Below are 16540 nucleotides of genomic sequence, written 5' to 3'. Positions count from 1 at the left end.
AAATCTTCCAAGTCTTTGTTCCGTTTTCAAATCGGTCGTCCATGGGTTTTGTTTTAGATCTCTCTATGAGAATCTCCGTTTCCAGTCAAAGAGTCTTTGTGATTTAGTTCTTCGTGGGTTTCTGTTTCCAACCAAGAAGTTTTCCGCATTTTAGTCTTTCGTGGGTTTCTATTTCCAACTCAGATTTGCCATGATTAGATTCACAAGTTTTCTTCAGTTTCAGTCAACTATCACTTTGAATATCATCCTGTCACTTCAGTTGGTCGTGACTCTACCACTTTGAGTTTCAAAGAGGGTGTTAACGTAAATTGTGGCATAATTATGTTTTCCTTTCTAGGATTTTCCTTTTCTGGTACTTCCTTTATTGGATTTTTGGATTCTATTTATTCTGTAATTACTATATTCTAATTAAGTTGATTATTCAATAGTATACATAAAATTCACAGAATTTATGCACCAATACCCCTGCTTATTCACCCATGCATTTAGTTCCTTCATGTTGATCGCCATTCAATTCATACTCTGACATATCCTTTAACAAATCCACAAATCCCTTCACAAATTAACTTCATTTCTTACTGCTTCTTGCATCCTTTTCACATTTTATCTTTCCAAAAATATTCATGTCTTATTTCATTCCACTTGAGAACATTTAAAATTATAAATGAAAATATCTTACTTCATTTTATCTCTATTATTACTTTTAAACTGTCCAATATTTACAATTTAAAATTTATAAAAATTATATTTCTTCCATCATTTTTACTTCACCCTAGGAAACTATGTTTCAATGATTTTCAGCTACGTCTGACCTATTCTATATTCATCATTAATTTGCAAAATAAAACATATTTCACCCATTATCTCTTTTATTACTTTTAAATTTCATGTAAGATATTTACTATTTAAAGTTAACTAAAATTATATTCATTTAAAAATTTATGTTTAAAAGATCTGTAAACATGTGCATCCCACGTGTCATCAAACTAGTGCATTAAAAAAAAAACAAACAAATGATTCCTTATAATAACATAGTTCCTATGATTTCCGAAATATCACATCATTTTCCAAACCAAAAAGCACAAGAAATTCTTATAAATAATTAAGAATATGCAAAATGGTCAACTAGAATCAATCAAATGAAAAAGTGAACCTCTTTGCCACCACTGGAGCTGTCTGTTGCTAAAAGCTGGAAAACAAATGCCCTCTCATATTTTTCAGCTTCCTCGTCAGAAGCAGCCTGACACCCAGAATACAAAGCAAGAAAATTCTCAATAACTAAAATTAACCTTATTCAAAAGGCAACGATAAGATCAATATCTTTTTTAAGCTCATCCTGCAACAATAACGTCTTTTACTAAAACCCATGAAATGAGATTAGAAAATTGACAGCAATCTGTAATCTTTGCTTTGGATCCTTTATAAAATGTTATCATTATTGATGTTTCACTGTTCTAGATTCCTTTTTCTCATCAGCTGCTCCAAGAATTTTAATAAATGACATGACAATGGCCATTTTTATCCCAACGCCAAGTTAATGCTTAACTGAGTTATATTGATGGATTTAGTATTATAATATTTTGGCATGATTTTACATAGAAAAATAAAATAAGATGGAGATACTCAAAAAGAAAAACAAAAACACCAGTGAAGCTCAGCAACTACAGAGTGTAGACTGTGCCCTTGATTAGGCAGGTCAGGGGAAAGAAAATGAAGGGTATAGAGAAGGTCTTGTTCTAAAGGATAGGTTGATGGAGAAAGAGCAAAACTCAGGATCTAAAGGCCATCCACGGAAACCCTAAATCCATATCGTACACTCTGCTCTGAGTTCACAATGGCATTTGGGAAGACAAATCTGAATAAATGAAAAGATCTTGAAACTTCAAATTGTAATAAAACAAGGATCTGTGAATTTTTTCCCAACTTACTAGCCAAATCAAACGTAAATTTGGAGGCAAATTGATTGCTCCTACTCACCTTCTCAAAAACAACAACAGACTACATTCCAGGGGAACAAATCAATCGCATAGCCTAAAAGCACACCGCTGCCACAACAGAACCTTTGAGAAGCACCATCTCCTAAATATCAGCCACAACTTGTTGAATGATGAACAGACCCACTAAGCATCCCTCACCCATGCCACTGTACCCAGATAGACCACATCCCCTTCTTTTTCTATATGGAACTTTGTCCAATAATATATCAAAACCACAAAGAAGACAGCCTAAAGGCAGGGAGAGGTAGAAGGAAACCATCAGAAAAAGGCCATCCAATTTGTAATAATCATAGAAATACTATAATTATAAAAGAAATCTTCGTGATTTGAACTACACCAAGAAGCCAAGTGCTGAATACTATAAACAAGAGAATTCTCTGTATCCATCGCATCCTCGATAACTCCAAGGATCTCTCCATCTAAATTAACCAAGAATGAATTCCAAGTATCCTCTCCATCCAAATGGTAACAACCTTGTTTTATAACTGTACTCTCCTCCTAAACCTTCCCCTTCCAAAACCCTATCCACCCCTCCGGCCAGCCTCCGACCACCACTCCCCCCGGCCATCAATCTCCACTCATCGCTTTTCGGTTCACCTTCTCCCATTTTTTCAATAAACCCTTGCCCCCCTCCGACCCACTGTTCTTTTCAACAACTGCTTTTCTCTTTTCTACTTCCTAGCCACTCTTCTGTCTCACCTCTATTCTTTAGCCATCGTTTCAAATTTTCAATTGTCGTTGTATTCTATCGCTCCCTACCTCTCCCTACCTTTTCACCAGGACATCGGTTGTGACTTTTGCTTCGTTTTTATTGCTATTATGCGGGTTTTTGTTCTCTTATGCCTTGCTGGTCAATTTACTCTTTTCCTTCTGTTTTCCTTCATTTCAGCCAAGTTTGAATACAATGGAGGTGAAGAGTTGTTGTATGCAATATGCATAATTCTTACTTTTGGTTTTAATGTGAAAAGACATGTTTATTATTGAGGATTCAAGTAATAATAATCAGATCTCCCTTTCTATCCCTCATTTGTGATGGTATGAACTATCTTTGGTTGAGTTATTATAGAATGTGGTTCATATGTTCTCCAAGAAACACCGAGATGGCTCTGAAGCTTGGCTAAGTTTAAATCCTTCAATAAAAGGTACTTTTGAATGTGCTATTTAGCCCCCAGCTGGTGGCAGGAAAAATTAAAACATTGCAGTTGGTTTATTGAAGAAATGTTGGTACTCTGGGAGATGGTTAGAGACTTTCTTGTCAAAGTGGAGACATGTTTGTTGCCCTCCCTGTATTCCTCACACATAATGGGATTGGAGAGTCTTTAGTTTTTCTTTTTTTTTATATATATATATAGGAAAGGAAATAATATATATAAACCAAGGCAAAAGAGGAACAGCTTAATGGCGAGGGGTTGAGAGGACCCCCCCCCCGCCCCAAGCAACTAACAAAGCAAAGCCTTCCAATTGTTAAAAATCATTAGGAGCCTGTAATTATAAAAGAATTTAGTGTACTTAGTACACCACCAAGAGGTTGTGTGCTGCACAAAAGCTCGAAAAGAATCAAAAGAAGCAGACTTATCTTCAAAAATTCTACCGTCTCTTTCTTTCCAAGTGCACCAAAGGTGCACACGAGGCCCATCTCCAAAAGCACTTTGCCAGCACTATTAAAGGCATAACTATCAAGCCATTCAAGAATCCAATTATCAACATTGTCAGGGAGACAACCCTAACGTACACCAACCCTGATGAACAAACTCGCAATGCAGAAACAGATGGTCCAACCTTTCCTCAGCTTTCAAGCACAGACAGAAAATTGAAGGAGACAGGGAGTTATTCTTAAGCTTTCTCTGCAAATTATCATGGGTGTTTAAGCTTCTATGTCTTATATGAAGAATTTGACTTTCTTGGGCACCTTCATCTTCCACACAATTCACACCAATGGGAACATGGAGGGAGAAGGAGGCCCCTAGCCAAATGCAGGAAAGTGGCTTTTGTAGCGAATTTCTCCGAAGCACCAATCTTCCATTTGAGGCTGCCGTTGCTACCATTACTTCCTTCAAGCTTCCAGTATTGAAAATATGCAAAAGTTCCACAATATCTCCCAACTCTATCAAAAAAGTTCCTTCTAAAGCCCAAATCCCAAGATTGGTTAGAGAAACACCAGCAATCAGCCACTTTAGCCTCCTTCTTGTTAGATATGGAGTAAATACTATGAAATTTCAAAGCAAGAGGAAGGAGGTCACACCACCGGTCGTTCCAAAAGCTAATAGTTTTTCCGTTGCCCAACACAAATTCTTCGCTCATGAACTGCTCTTTATGCTTTAAGATCCCAGCCCAAAGAGTACCCTTTCTACCTGGCTTAGGAGCTTTAGTCATCCGACCGTTAGTCTCTAAGCCATAAATCGCACTGAGCATCTTCTTCATAACAGAATCTCCATAACCATTTCATAAGGCGGGTAGAGTTCTTCTGACGAAATGATCCAATCCCGAGACCCCCAAAAATGGTAGGGAGTGAAGTCAAACTCCACCTGACAAGATGGGAAGTCGGGTTAAAGGAGCCTCCATTCCAAACAAAATCTCTTATAGACTTTTCCGGATGGTTGAGAGTTTTAACCGGAGCTTGCATCAATGAGAAGAAGTAGCGAGGGAGACTATTAAGGACCGACTGGGCAAGGGCCAACCTACCTCCTTTGGAAAGAGCGATCCCTGTCCATGTCGATCTACGTTTTAAATTTTTCCTCTACACCACTCCAAACATCCTAAGCCTTATAATTTCCACCAATAGGGAAACCCAAATAAACAAACGGTAAAGATTCCACTTTACACCCCAAGTTCAAGGCTATTCTATCTAAAGCATTTCTATACAAATTAATACCAATGATGGATTTTTTGGAAGTGTTTAAGGACAAAACAGAGCCCAAAGGAAAGTGTTAATAACATACCACCATTTTGTAATATTGTTGTCCTCCAAAGAACAAAAAATGAGTGTTGTCAGCATATTGCAAGTGGGTCAAATCGGAAAACATTGGAGAGTCTTTAGAATCAATCTTCTCTAAAGATATGAAGGTGTAAAATGGAAGATAGCATTTTTTTTTCCTTTTATGTCATCCTAAGGATGACCTTCCAAACACTCTCTCCTCTCTCCTCTCTCCCCCCGGCCCATCTCTAGCCTTTCAACCTTCCTTGGTGCTGACCTCCGACGATCTTCTTCTGTCTTCCCCTGCCTTCTACAGCTGTTTATTCCCAAAGATCCTCTTCAACCTCTATCTCCCTTACCATGGAAGTTCATAGTTGTAAGATTGAAGACAACTTCTTTTGTGTTTGGAATGAAGGCTCGACTTTCTTCATAGAAGTTATGATCAACCGTCTGGTCTTATCCCTTACTCCTAGACATCATTTGAAGGCTCCTTTGTTGATCTTCTACACTTATCTATTCAGTTTCCATTCCTTCAAAAGTTCATGACAATGGAACTTGTGGCTTATTCAAATGTCGCTTTCGAATGTTTGGTTGGTGGAATGCATACTTTGGCCTCCGACAGGAGGATGCAAAGTTATTCAAATTCTAGCTGCTCACCATAATTCTGGTACGCTTAGTGCATGGGAATTATTGAAGGAAAGTAGGAAGGATTTTTCAAAGTTGATTCAGTGTGATACCTCTTTAGCTCCATGGCAAACAAAAGCTACTATCACATTTGTTGACAAACAAGAGACGCAATCCAATTCAAGAAGAAGCTATGCAGAGGTGGTTCATTTGCCTCTCTCAGGTCATTTCTCTTCTAATTCGAGTTCTTATTAGGTTAGAAAGAAAAAAGAGGTGGTGGCTATGAATTTCAACGAACTCAAAGTGGTCGCGCGCCTTTATGCTTATAATTCATGTCAAACATTCACTCAGCTTTAGAATTTTATTTTCAAGCAGAGATCGTCATGAATCCACTCTCGGCAGATAAAGCTCTTTTGCATTTTTCTGGTAGATGGACAGATTGGAACTTCAGAGGTGCTTGGGAAATGATTGGAGATTTTCATTTAAAAATCGAAAATTTGTCTAAAAAACTCACTCGATTCCAGATTTAATTGAAAATTCTCTTAACTACTGGAAATTGGAGAATTTTGAAGCTTAAGGAAATCGTATAGGAGGCTTAATCCGTGTTTCTTCTTCCACACTCGATTTGCTTGACTATTCAACTGCCCGATTTAAGGTTAGAGAGAAGTTACGTGGTTTTTTACCTGCTTTTGTTAATGTGAAAAGTCCTTGATGGAAAGATCATGGCTTGTTTTCTAAGGAGGAATCAAAGGAGATGTTGCTTCCACTTGAAGATGAATGATTCCCCTACAATCCTAAGATTGGTGACTGTTCAACTTCTCACAATCCAAGTTTTGCCAAGCTGGATCTAGTAAAAAGTGTCCTTTTAACTTCTTAAAAGTCGTGTTTAGATGAAATCAGTTGCGATTTGGATAAAAGGGATGTCAAGAGTCAAGAAGCTTTAATTGAAGCTCCTTTTGCCGAGGAGATGTCCCACAAATTCCTTTGGCTTTAAATGAGAAAAGATTAAATGTTGCACCTCTCATGGACAAAGGAATGTGAAGAATCAAGAAGCTTTAATTGAAGCTCCTACTGCCAAGTTGTCCCAACCAAATCTTTTCACTTTAAATGAGAAAAGATTGAATGCACCTCTCATGGACAAAAAGAATGTGAAGGATCCAAAAGCTTTACTTGAAGTTCCTTTTTCTGAGGAGTTGTCCCAACCAATTCCTTTGGCTTTAAATGAGAAAAGTTCTCCTTCCCAAGCAACTCCTCAGCTTCTCAACAAGAAAGGGCCTACATCGGATTTAACTCTTCAGGATTCTTCTCCATTGTTTGGCTCCTCAGAACAATTAAGTGTGAGAGTTAAATGAGCGTTTTTCTGCAACCTACTCAAAATATTACTCTAGAAGGAAATCATTTGAAAAGCTAACCCTTGAAAATTCTAATTCCTCTCTCTTAAATGATGACAACATTGAAGAATCATGTTCCATCAGTTTGCCTCCCTTAGTGACTGTTCAAGTGACCTCCTTGAATGCGACTTCAGCAGTTATTTTGGGCCCCTATCAACATGACCATTCATCTTCTCGTGTGCCTGATCATTCTGATTCAGACTCTGAGGTCAGTTTGAGTAGCATTGAACCAGAGGATTCATTCAATTTTCCAATTCCAGCATTAGTTGATGAACAACCTCTAGATGATCCATGTTTGGCTTCATTATTTTCAGAGAATTCTTGTGAAAGTTTAGAACCCTCTGCTGATATTTCTTCTTTGGACCCTTGTTTGGCACCTTTAACAACAAAATTTTCTAGCAAAAAGACTATTCTAGCCACTTGTTCTTATCAGAGTGACAGTGAAGACTTCTCTTTACTTTACAAATAATGTGGACTTTCAAAGAATTCTAAAAGAATTAATAGTTTGGTGTGGATTCTTCTATATGGTTCCCTCAATTGCTCATCCAAATTGCAACACAAGCTACAGCACAAACTTATTTCACCCTCAATATGTCCTCTTTGCTTAGCTAACGGGGAAGAAATGCAGCATCTGTTTTTTTATTGTTCCTTCTCAAGTAATTGTTGGTGGAAATTATTTTCTTGCTTAGGTGTGCAATGGGTTTTTGTGAATTCAGTTAAGGACAACATTCTTCATCTTTTGGTTAGCCATTCTCTTGCCTATAGAGCTCAGATATTATGGGCAAATGCAGTTAAAGCTTTGGTCTCTGAGATTTGATTTGAACGTAACCAGAGAGTTTCCCATGATAAATTTATAAATTTGCCTAACAGATGGGGGTCAACCTGACTACTAGCTTCTACTTGGAGTTCACAATCTGAGCATTTTGAAAATTATTCTATCCAGGATATTTGTCTTAATTGGAATGCGTTTTTATTCTCTATGTAATCAAGACATGTATTTAGTTTGTTCGTAATCTCTGAATTATTGTATCTCATATTGGAAATGATGAGGGTGCTATGGAGGTATCAACATAGTTGAGACGTCCGAGTGCACCTATTGATCCTCAGTTTTCAATTTTCAGTTCTTGTTTGTTTTGGTTTGATATTTTGTCTCTTTGTATTTTGTCTCATTATAATTGAGCTATTGCTCTTATCATTATATCAATGAAAAGTTCCGTTTCCGTTTAAAAATAATAATAATGTGGACTTGATATATATGAGATAAAGGTTTCGGCGCTCTTCTCCGGTTGCATAGGGTATGAAGATCATTTCTTGGACTCCAAGAGGTTTGGGGATTCCAACAAGAAAATTGCACAGGAAAAATTTTCAAGGATCACAACTCAGATATTTTGCAGGTTCAAGAGTCTAAATTACCTAGCTTTGATTCAAAGTTACTCAAGTCTGTTTGGAGATCTAAAAATGTTGGTTGGTCAGCTATAAATTCCATTAGTTGTTGGGGTTGATTGTTAACGTTGTGGGATGAAAGCTAAGTCAATTTCATTGAAGATCATAAAGGCTCCTTTTCTTTCTTAGGCCATTTTTCTTCTCTATCCAGTATTAGTTTTTGGGTAACAAATGATTATGGGCCAATTGATTACCGAGAAAGATCCTTGTTGTGAACTAAAATTCATTCTTTATCCATTCTTCGTTGTGGTTCTTGGTGTATTGGAGGAGACTTTAATATTATTTGTTGGATGCATGAAAGAATCCCAATTGGTAGTCTCAAGAAGTATGCTCCAGTTCAACAAAGTAATTAATGATCTAAGCTTGGTGGAGCTTCCCTTATCCAATGGTGATTTTTCATGGTCAACATCAGAGGACTGCACTATTCACTCTTTATTGGATCAGAATCTGTGAATTTTTTAAGAAAAGTATTGTTCTAGCTCAGACGTACTTGTCGTAGTTTGCGTCAATGCCTCTCTTTGGTGCTCTCTTTCTTTTTTTTCTTTTTTTTTTTGGAAGGAAACAGAATTTTTCATTGATATAATGAAGAGAATCTAATGCTCAAAAATACAATGAAACAAAGCAAATAAGAAGTGAAAAATAAATATACAAACAAGAGCAGCACAAGAGTATCTAACAAAATGATGCTAAGACAAAGTTCATTGTGAAGAAATAAAAGCTCCTCCGTTCAGATAAATGTCTTGAATGGAAGATTTTACAAAAGATTTGGATAGAGAACACCAAGCGAAAGCATTGCGCCTAGCTACTTCAAAACGGTCGAACCATTGAAGATACTTTTCATGAAAAACTCTCAGATTTCTTTCAGACCATAATTCAAGAGCTTTGACCGCATTAATCCAAAGTTGCTGGGACATCTTCTTCAAAGGAACTCCAAAAAGAACCTGCTGGACATTAAGTTTGACAGAATCGCACAAGACCCAATTTAAATGAAAAATAGACATAAGCTTTTTCCAGCAAGCCGAAGAGTAGCTGCAATCAAAGAGTAGGTGTTGTAGATCTTCGCACTCAATATCGCACAGGAGGCAAATGGATGGAGATAAGTAATGACCTGACAGATTTCTTTGAGGAGTTGAGGAACAATTCAAGGAACCATACAGCAAGATGCAAATTAGAACGTTGATTCTTTTTGGACTATTTGACTTCCAAAGAATTTTAGCTTTATCCATATTGTCTTCTGCAACTAACCTTCTAAAAAGGGAATTAACCGAGAATTTGCCATAAGGCTCCGAAGACCAGCATCTTGAGTCAGGCAAAACCCCAAGAAATTTATTTGATATATCTGCAAGTCTCTTACTACATCCTTCGCTAGCTACTCTTCTCCTTTGTGGAGTTTTGTATCTATTGAGCATTAATCTCTTTTCATTTCATCAATGAAAAGTTTTGTCTCTTGTTCAAAGAAAAGATATGAAGGTGTCTTGAAGTTTTAAGGAAGTTCTTCACCGGAATCTTAATCATTTTCAGTGTAGCAAACATCCCGTCGATGTTTCCTCTTTTTGGGTTAGGAAAGATACAGAAGTGGTGGATATGAAGTTTAGCAATCTTTTCGTGGTTTCTAGATTGTTTGCCTACTATACATGGAAGGATGTTCATTTTGCTTTAGAAGATTATTTTCAGTCTAAAATCTCAATCAAACTTTTTCTAACTGACAACGCATTGATAAAACTTGATGATAGCTTTGTTGACATGGACTTTGATGAAAAATGGAAGACAATTGGTAACTTTCATTTGAAAGTTGAAAATTGTCTCACAAAGTATATTCTCATCCGAAGTTTATTGTAGGATATGGTGGTCAGCTCCTACTAAAAAAAAACTTACCTATGCCTTTTCGGACACATTTTAATTTTGAAGCTATTGGTGAAAACCTTCGGAGTTTCGTTAGGATTTCTTCTCAAACCCTAAATTTCTTGGATTGTTCTAAAGCCCATATTGAAGTTAAAAGAAATCTGTGTGGTTTTTTGAATTTCTCCCCGCTAAAATTGAAATTAAATATCATACCAATGAAAATTTTCATCTTAGATTTGGTGATATTTCTCTATTAGACCCTCTAAGTATTCTTCAAGGTGAATTACATTTCAAAAATTCATCAAATTCTTTGGATATTGCAAGATGAATTGAAGTTAAGAGAAATGAAGAAGTGTCTAAGGTAACTAATTCTTTTGGTGTTCCCACTAAATTAGCAAAGGAAACCCGAATTGATTCGACTTCAATCAAGGCTGTTCAGCTCCCCAAAAGGAAAAAATCTCTCCTTCAAAAGTCTCTTTTAATCATTTCGAATTATGAAGAATTAAAGAAAGGTGAAAATGATGAGGAAGATGAAGGATTTCCCTTACCAAGCAAAGAAGAGTTGAAGATAGAAATTGATAATCCATCCGTTCCTACCATACATGAAGCATACATTATTGATATTCACAGGGTGAACAAGAATTGAATTCTAAGTCACATTATATTTCAAGTTCACTTGGTCCAAGGAAGTAAGTAATGGAAAGGTTCATGTTTTCTCTATCCCCTAAAGCAACTTAGCCTCTACATTACTATCAAAGAAAGGAGCAGCCGCCTAGAAAGGCACATCCAAAGATCAATTCAGATGCTATGGAGGAGTCTTGTGTGCCAAATTCTCAGTTGATAGACAAACCACAAATCCACAATCATTGCTTCCTGATATGAATTTCAGCCAATCAGCCATTAATCTCCTAGGATCAAATATCATTTTATCAAAGGGGTCTCTAGCCATTTCCCCTTAAGAATAACATGTCTAATTATGATTCAAATGGAGAATCCATGGTTAGTGTAAGTAATGAGAAACTTATAGATTTTCAGACACAATCAAATTATGTTGACAATGACATTATTCAGAGGTTTGCTTCACAAACGGTGTTGATTCCTTGTTTCAAAATGACAACAATGAGCAAAAACTTGAATAGTCAAAGTTTGTTATAGATCAAGTAGATAAGTCACCATTATTCCGGCCAAATTTCCTTCTCTGATTGAAAAATGTGGTTTCAAAAATCGATCATCAGGTAAAATCTAGCTGGGATGGAATTAATCCTGTGGAATTCCTATAATCTTGAGACTAAGACTAAATGTGTTGCTTTGGAGAAGTTTTGTTTCAGTAGCAGATTTCAAGTTCGGAATAGCTTTTTGGTTAGATTCGTGGGTTAACTCTGAAGATATAAGGCTCGAGTTCCTCATTCATTCAAGAATATCAACCTTCCACATCGGTGTAGTCTTTAATCACTGGGATACAATTTGTATTCTTGGAATATATCTGTTTCTAGGCTATTTTAGGTCGAAGATAAGTTGGACTTTCATTGGCTTTTGGGTTGTTTCTCATCCTCTAAAGTAAAACATACATCTTTGCCCGATTTTAGAATTTGGTCTCTTGAGATATCGAGCCTTCTCTCGTTGAGTGGCTTTTCTTCAACAAATCCGAGGATTATATTTTTCGATTTTCACTAGTCTTTTGTTGGCATTGGATTTAAAGTTTTTGTGCTCTATAGCTGTGGGAGATATTTTTTCAATTCTTCAGATTTGTTAGGAATTAAAATGATCTTGGAATTTTCTATGCTTCCATGGTTTGTTCATTTTGATTCTGCTTGTTTGGAGATTTTTCATTGTATTTCAGTATTATTGTCTATCTTTGGTTTAGTTTGTTACTCTCCTCTCTAAGGGGTTATATATTTTTGTGCATTAATCTCTTTTAATAACGAAAAGTTTTGTTTCATTAAAAAAATAAATAAATAAAACAGGTATCCACTCCATCCAAATTAACCAAAGGATGGCTCCCACAACACATGTCCAAGGGACTCGGCCTTGCCCTTGAAGCTCATAACCATCAAAATTTCTGTCAACCAAATTTCCACTCTATTTGGAATACAAAACAAGAGGCGAAGTTCTTTGAAATAAAGATCCATCCCACGTAGGCAAAAGGAGCAGTGAAGGAAGGAATCAGTGGTCTAAACTTTCCTCCCCCTTTTGCAAAGGTTGTATTGTCGAAGGAGAGAAAATCCAACTAGGAAATCTCCTACAGTGTTAAGAGTTTGCACATGTTTTTATGGAAACAACAAAGAAATAGAGTACATAAATCCTAGGTACATCAGGGACCACAAAAGTTTTTTTCACCCTTTTAGGGACTTCTAGTTTCTAGATTGCTTTCACCCAATGAAAACTAGCCACTCTTTTAGGGTTCTATAGGCTAGCTTGAACGAAAAAGACCCATTAGATTCCACCATCCATTTAAGACAATCTTTTTCCAATTGAAGTTGTACCCACCAATGTCCCAATGAGAGAAGTCTAATTATCCATCTCTCAATCAAACAAATGTCCTTTAATCCCCAAGTCCCAAGGTTTTCAACTCAGCAACCTAGTAAGAACGATGTTTGCTTCTTTCTTTGTAGTTATGGTGTAAATGTCAAGGAACAAGGAGGACAGAGGAACATGATCCACCCAAGCATCTTTCCAAAAACAAACTTGTTGGTCGTTTGGTTTCTAACCATAAGCTTGGGTGAAATTAAACAAGTAGCCTTTGTTTTTTACTATATCCATCCACACTCATCCCCTTGCATTTCCTATGACAATCTTTGTCATACAGCTGTTCAAGTCACACCCACATATCCCCTTACTTCACTCCACCCAAACAATCCTCCTCCAAAGACTTGCTCAATGGAGGCCAAAGAAAAAAGAGTTAACCTCATCCATGGTATTTTCCTTAAAGCATGAGCCGCACTGCACTAAAATAAGGACCAATCCTAAGGCTTGCACAAAGCACAAAGTCTTGCGAGGCACATAATAGAAATCTATGGAAAAAAAATATAGCTCTTTTAAAATAAGTAAACCAAGTTTTATTTAGAAGAACACATGAGGGCAATACAAAAGAGAAAGCCCAAAACAAAAGGTAAATGAGTACAGTTACAACAAAGCTACAAAAGGGACCTCCAATCCAAAAGTTAAGTTCAGCAATAGTTTACAACTACGTTAAATTGCTTAGGTTTTTCCTACCCAAAGTGTAAAATAGCAAACATAACACAATGGTGATGACCGTTGATATCTAACAATAATTAAATAATTGAGCATCTATTTGAAACTAAATTTTTTAGTCAAAAGGTATTAAGAGCAAGAACTCTAAAATGACATGGTGTGACAAGTCATGAGGTAACATACTTACATTTACAATAAAAGATATAAATGGATTAAAAGATGACTTCTGCGAGGAATATGTCTGGTGAAGAATGGAAAATCCCACTAAACGTTGTGTGGCACGGAGCAACTTCTTGGGCTGCAATTTAGACCCATTAACAAGTAATCCATAAAGACAAAAAGCGGTCAAGCCTTCAAAATATAATGATTACATGGAAAATATAAGAAAAAAATGGAAATAGGCACACCAACGATATAGAAATTTAACCATCACTAAGCAAACGAGTGTAAATTCTATAGTGGAAATCAAAATTTTGTCCTTTTTTTCTTTTGGTAAGAAACCACGCTTTCATTAAGATGAATGAAAGAATGTAGAAGGGCATACAAAAGACCGAGCCCAACAAAAAGGAGAAGACTCCAACACTAGCCATTCAAGCAAACTCCAATCCACAAGAACAAGATTATGTTCGTAACTACAAAAAGGTTTAACCATAAAAAAAACATCTTCACACAATCTCTCAACCTCTCTGAAAATTCTATTATTCCTCTCGCTCAAAATGCCCTTGCCTTGACACAAAATTGTACCCTTCCCCTTAAAAGGGAAAGTTCAAGGGAACCTCCTCCATTTGAGCCCTATCATCTCTGTGCCACACCCAAAAAACCCCAAACAATCTCAACCAATGACTCCAAAGAAAGTGAGCAAACTGACAACTCCATCTATGCCCTATCCTCCTCGTACCTCATGCAGGGAACGAACCAATGCAAGAACAAAACTGGGGACATGTGTCTTTGAATACAATCCATAGTGTTGACTTTCCCATGTAAAATTTGTCAAGCAAAAAACTAAACCTTCTTTGAAATTAAGATAGAACATGAAAGAAGCAATGAAAAGAGAAGCTCATTAAAGTGTCCAAGGCCCAAAACCTAACATCCCTTCTCCTAGAAACCACGAATTTAGCTTGAACAAGGAAAAGAAGATTTATCACGTGCATGTCCACCACCTCTCTTTTTGTCAAGGGTCTTTGGAAATCCAAGGAGATAGAGGAGGAAGGATCTGAGCAAGGGAGCACAGAGGCTACTAGATGCGACCTCTTATCCGAGCAATGGCACAACCGCAAAAACAATGTACAAAGAGGCTCCTCCCCATCCAACAATCCTCCCAAAAATAAACCTTTGAACCTTCCCCAATCGAACGTGTGATAAATTGAGAAATTGAGGGAACCCAAAAGAGATAGCTTTGAAAAGGCTTTTACAAGTGCTTCTCGAAATACCATCAGCCCCCACTCAAAAGGGTGAGAGTCGTGCATACTCACAAGTCAAAATCACACTAAACCATAGTGTTTGGTTTTTTTAAGGAACGGCAACCATTTGGATTTTGCCAAGAAGGCCTCATCACATAATCTAACATTCGTGATACCTCATCGGCTACAACACCAACTCCCACTTGACCAAGTGAGACCCTCCCATGTCATATTTCCCTTCCCAAAGCAAGTCTCTCATCATGCTCTCAATTTCCTAACCCAACCGGAATTCTGAAGAGGGAGATGAAGTAACTTGGTCTAATTGTCCAAAATCCACGAACCTGTCCTAGTTGTCTCAACAATTCACACTAACCGCGAGAATAACAAAGAGAACATGAGGGGAAAAAACAACAAATCCTAACATTCTTCTTTCTAAATGATAAAAGAGAAGGCTTCCATAAGAATGAATAAACTACAATGAAAACAAAGGGTTACTACCAAACATAGCAAGAAAGAGCAGTGCTTCAGGCATTTTCTAAAAAAAGTACTGCAAACTAAAACCATGCATTTGAGAAGACCTCAATTATCTAAGACTAAACTAAAATGACAACAAAAATAAATGAGAAAAAAATCCTACACGTTGCATAATTCCACTGAGTGAAAAGCATTGACGATTTAAGATACCTCTCGCTTGCATGAAATTCAGTGAACAAAATCTTCTGCAGCGTTTTAAAAGTGTTACTTGTGAAAGAATATCCGATGTTGTCAAGATGACTCGAATCAAAAGATGGACCGAGATTGAGTACTAAATGTTCTGTTATAATTTACTGGATGATGATTGGAGAAATATTTTGACACAGTTTGAGTGACCGTAAAAGAAACGTATATATCATTATTGCAGCAGAGTTTCTGCGGCCACAATTACATCGATTTGGGTTATGCATCCCTAGTGGGTATCCGAGCTTGGTGACACAGACGCTTGTAGTTACAGGTTAGAATTGGTTAAACAAACAAAAAATGGTCAAACGAGATGAATGAATTATAAGACTTGCAAATGAAGTACAACCCTAAAGCCGGGCGTAAAGAAGTAAATCAGAACAAATCATAAAAGTAGAGAGAAATTAAGACGTGGAAAGTTCATAGGAAGAGTGACATAGATTGAATTACCTCCAACAGAATAACGAGTGAATAACAGGCAACAAATTGACGAGTGCGAGGGATCTTGGAGGTAAAATCGGCGACGATATCCGTAAAGGAGCGGTGATCTCCTCCTGCTAGCAAGGAGTAGAGAGTTCGGGATTCATCTGCCGTCAGGCTCATCTTCATGCTTCCCCTCTTGACTTCCTTGTTCGAGATTTTGAACATCAATGCACTTGCAAGGATGGAACAATAAGAACTCTCTACACAAAATTAGTAAATCTTCGACTTATATATTTACGAACTTTATTTTTGTTTTCAACAAGACGTCCGTCTAAACGAATGTTTTTTATTTTTTTCCTTTGTTGAGAATACCTTATTATTTATATTATATTCTATTAAAATATTGATCTATCCGTAAATCTAAATTGGATCTATGGAGTAAGGTAAGCTATCCACCCCTTAGTTGCGCGTAATATTCAAAAATAGAATCAAAACTACTATTTGGCTACAACATCAATTGAAATGATCGAATCCTACGTAGAAGTAAATGATCGATTTACTTTCAATTAGTGATCGCTTTACTTTCAATTTTATTCT

General features: G+C 36.8%; 1 protein-coding gene across 4 annotated transcripts in view; it reads right to left on the bottom strand.

Annotated features, from left to right (window-relative positions):
• LOC120088153 (CCR4-NOT transcription complex subunit 11) overlaps positions 1-16269 on the bottom strand; it is a 31446-nt gene extending 15177 nt beyond the window's left edge. For 2 of the 4 annotated variants that reach the window (XR_005484835.1, XM_039045258.1), the window contains exons 1-3: positions 15971-16269; positions 13591-13701; positions 1154-1240 (exon numbers count right to left, since the gene is read on the bottom strand). Coding sequence is in view for 3 of the 4 variants with exons in the window: in XM_039045258.1 (XP_038901186.1) it covers positions 1154-1240; positions 13591-13701; positions 15971-16168 (396 nt within the window). In the remaining variant the exon portion in view is untranslated. The remainder of the gene's footprint in view (positions 1-1153; positions 1241-13590; positions 13702-15970) is intronic. The other 2 variants (XM_039045257.1, XM_039045259.1) reach the window with 2 other exon arrangements.
• Between the last annotated feature and the right edge of the window lie 271 nt (positions 16270-16540).

Source organism: Benincasa hispida, chromosome 10 (assembly GCF_009727055.1).
Source record: "Benincasa hispida cultivar B227 chromosome 10, ASM972705v1, whole genome shotgun sequence".
Taxonomy (NCBI): Eukaryota; Viridiplantae; Streptophyta; class Magnoliopsida; order Cucurbitales; family Cucurbitaceae; genus Benincasa; species Benincasa hispida.
Note: the sequence above shows the minus strand (reverse complement) of the source record. Positions and strands in the feature narration are given on the sequence as shown.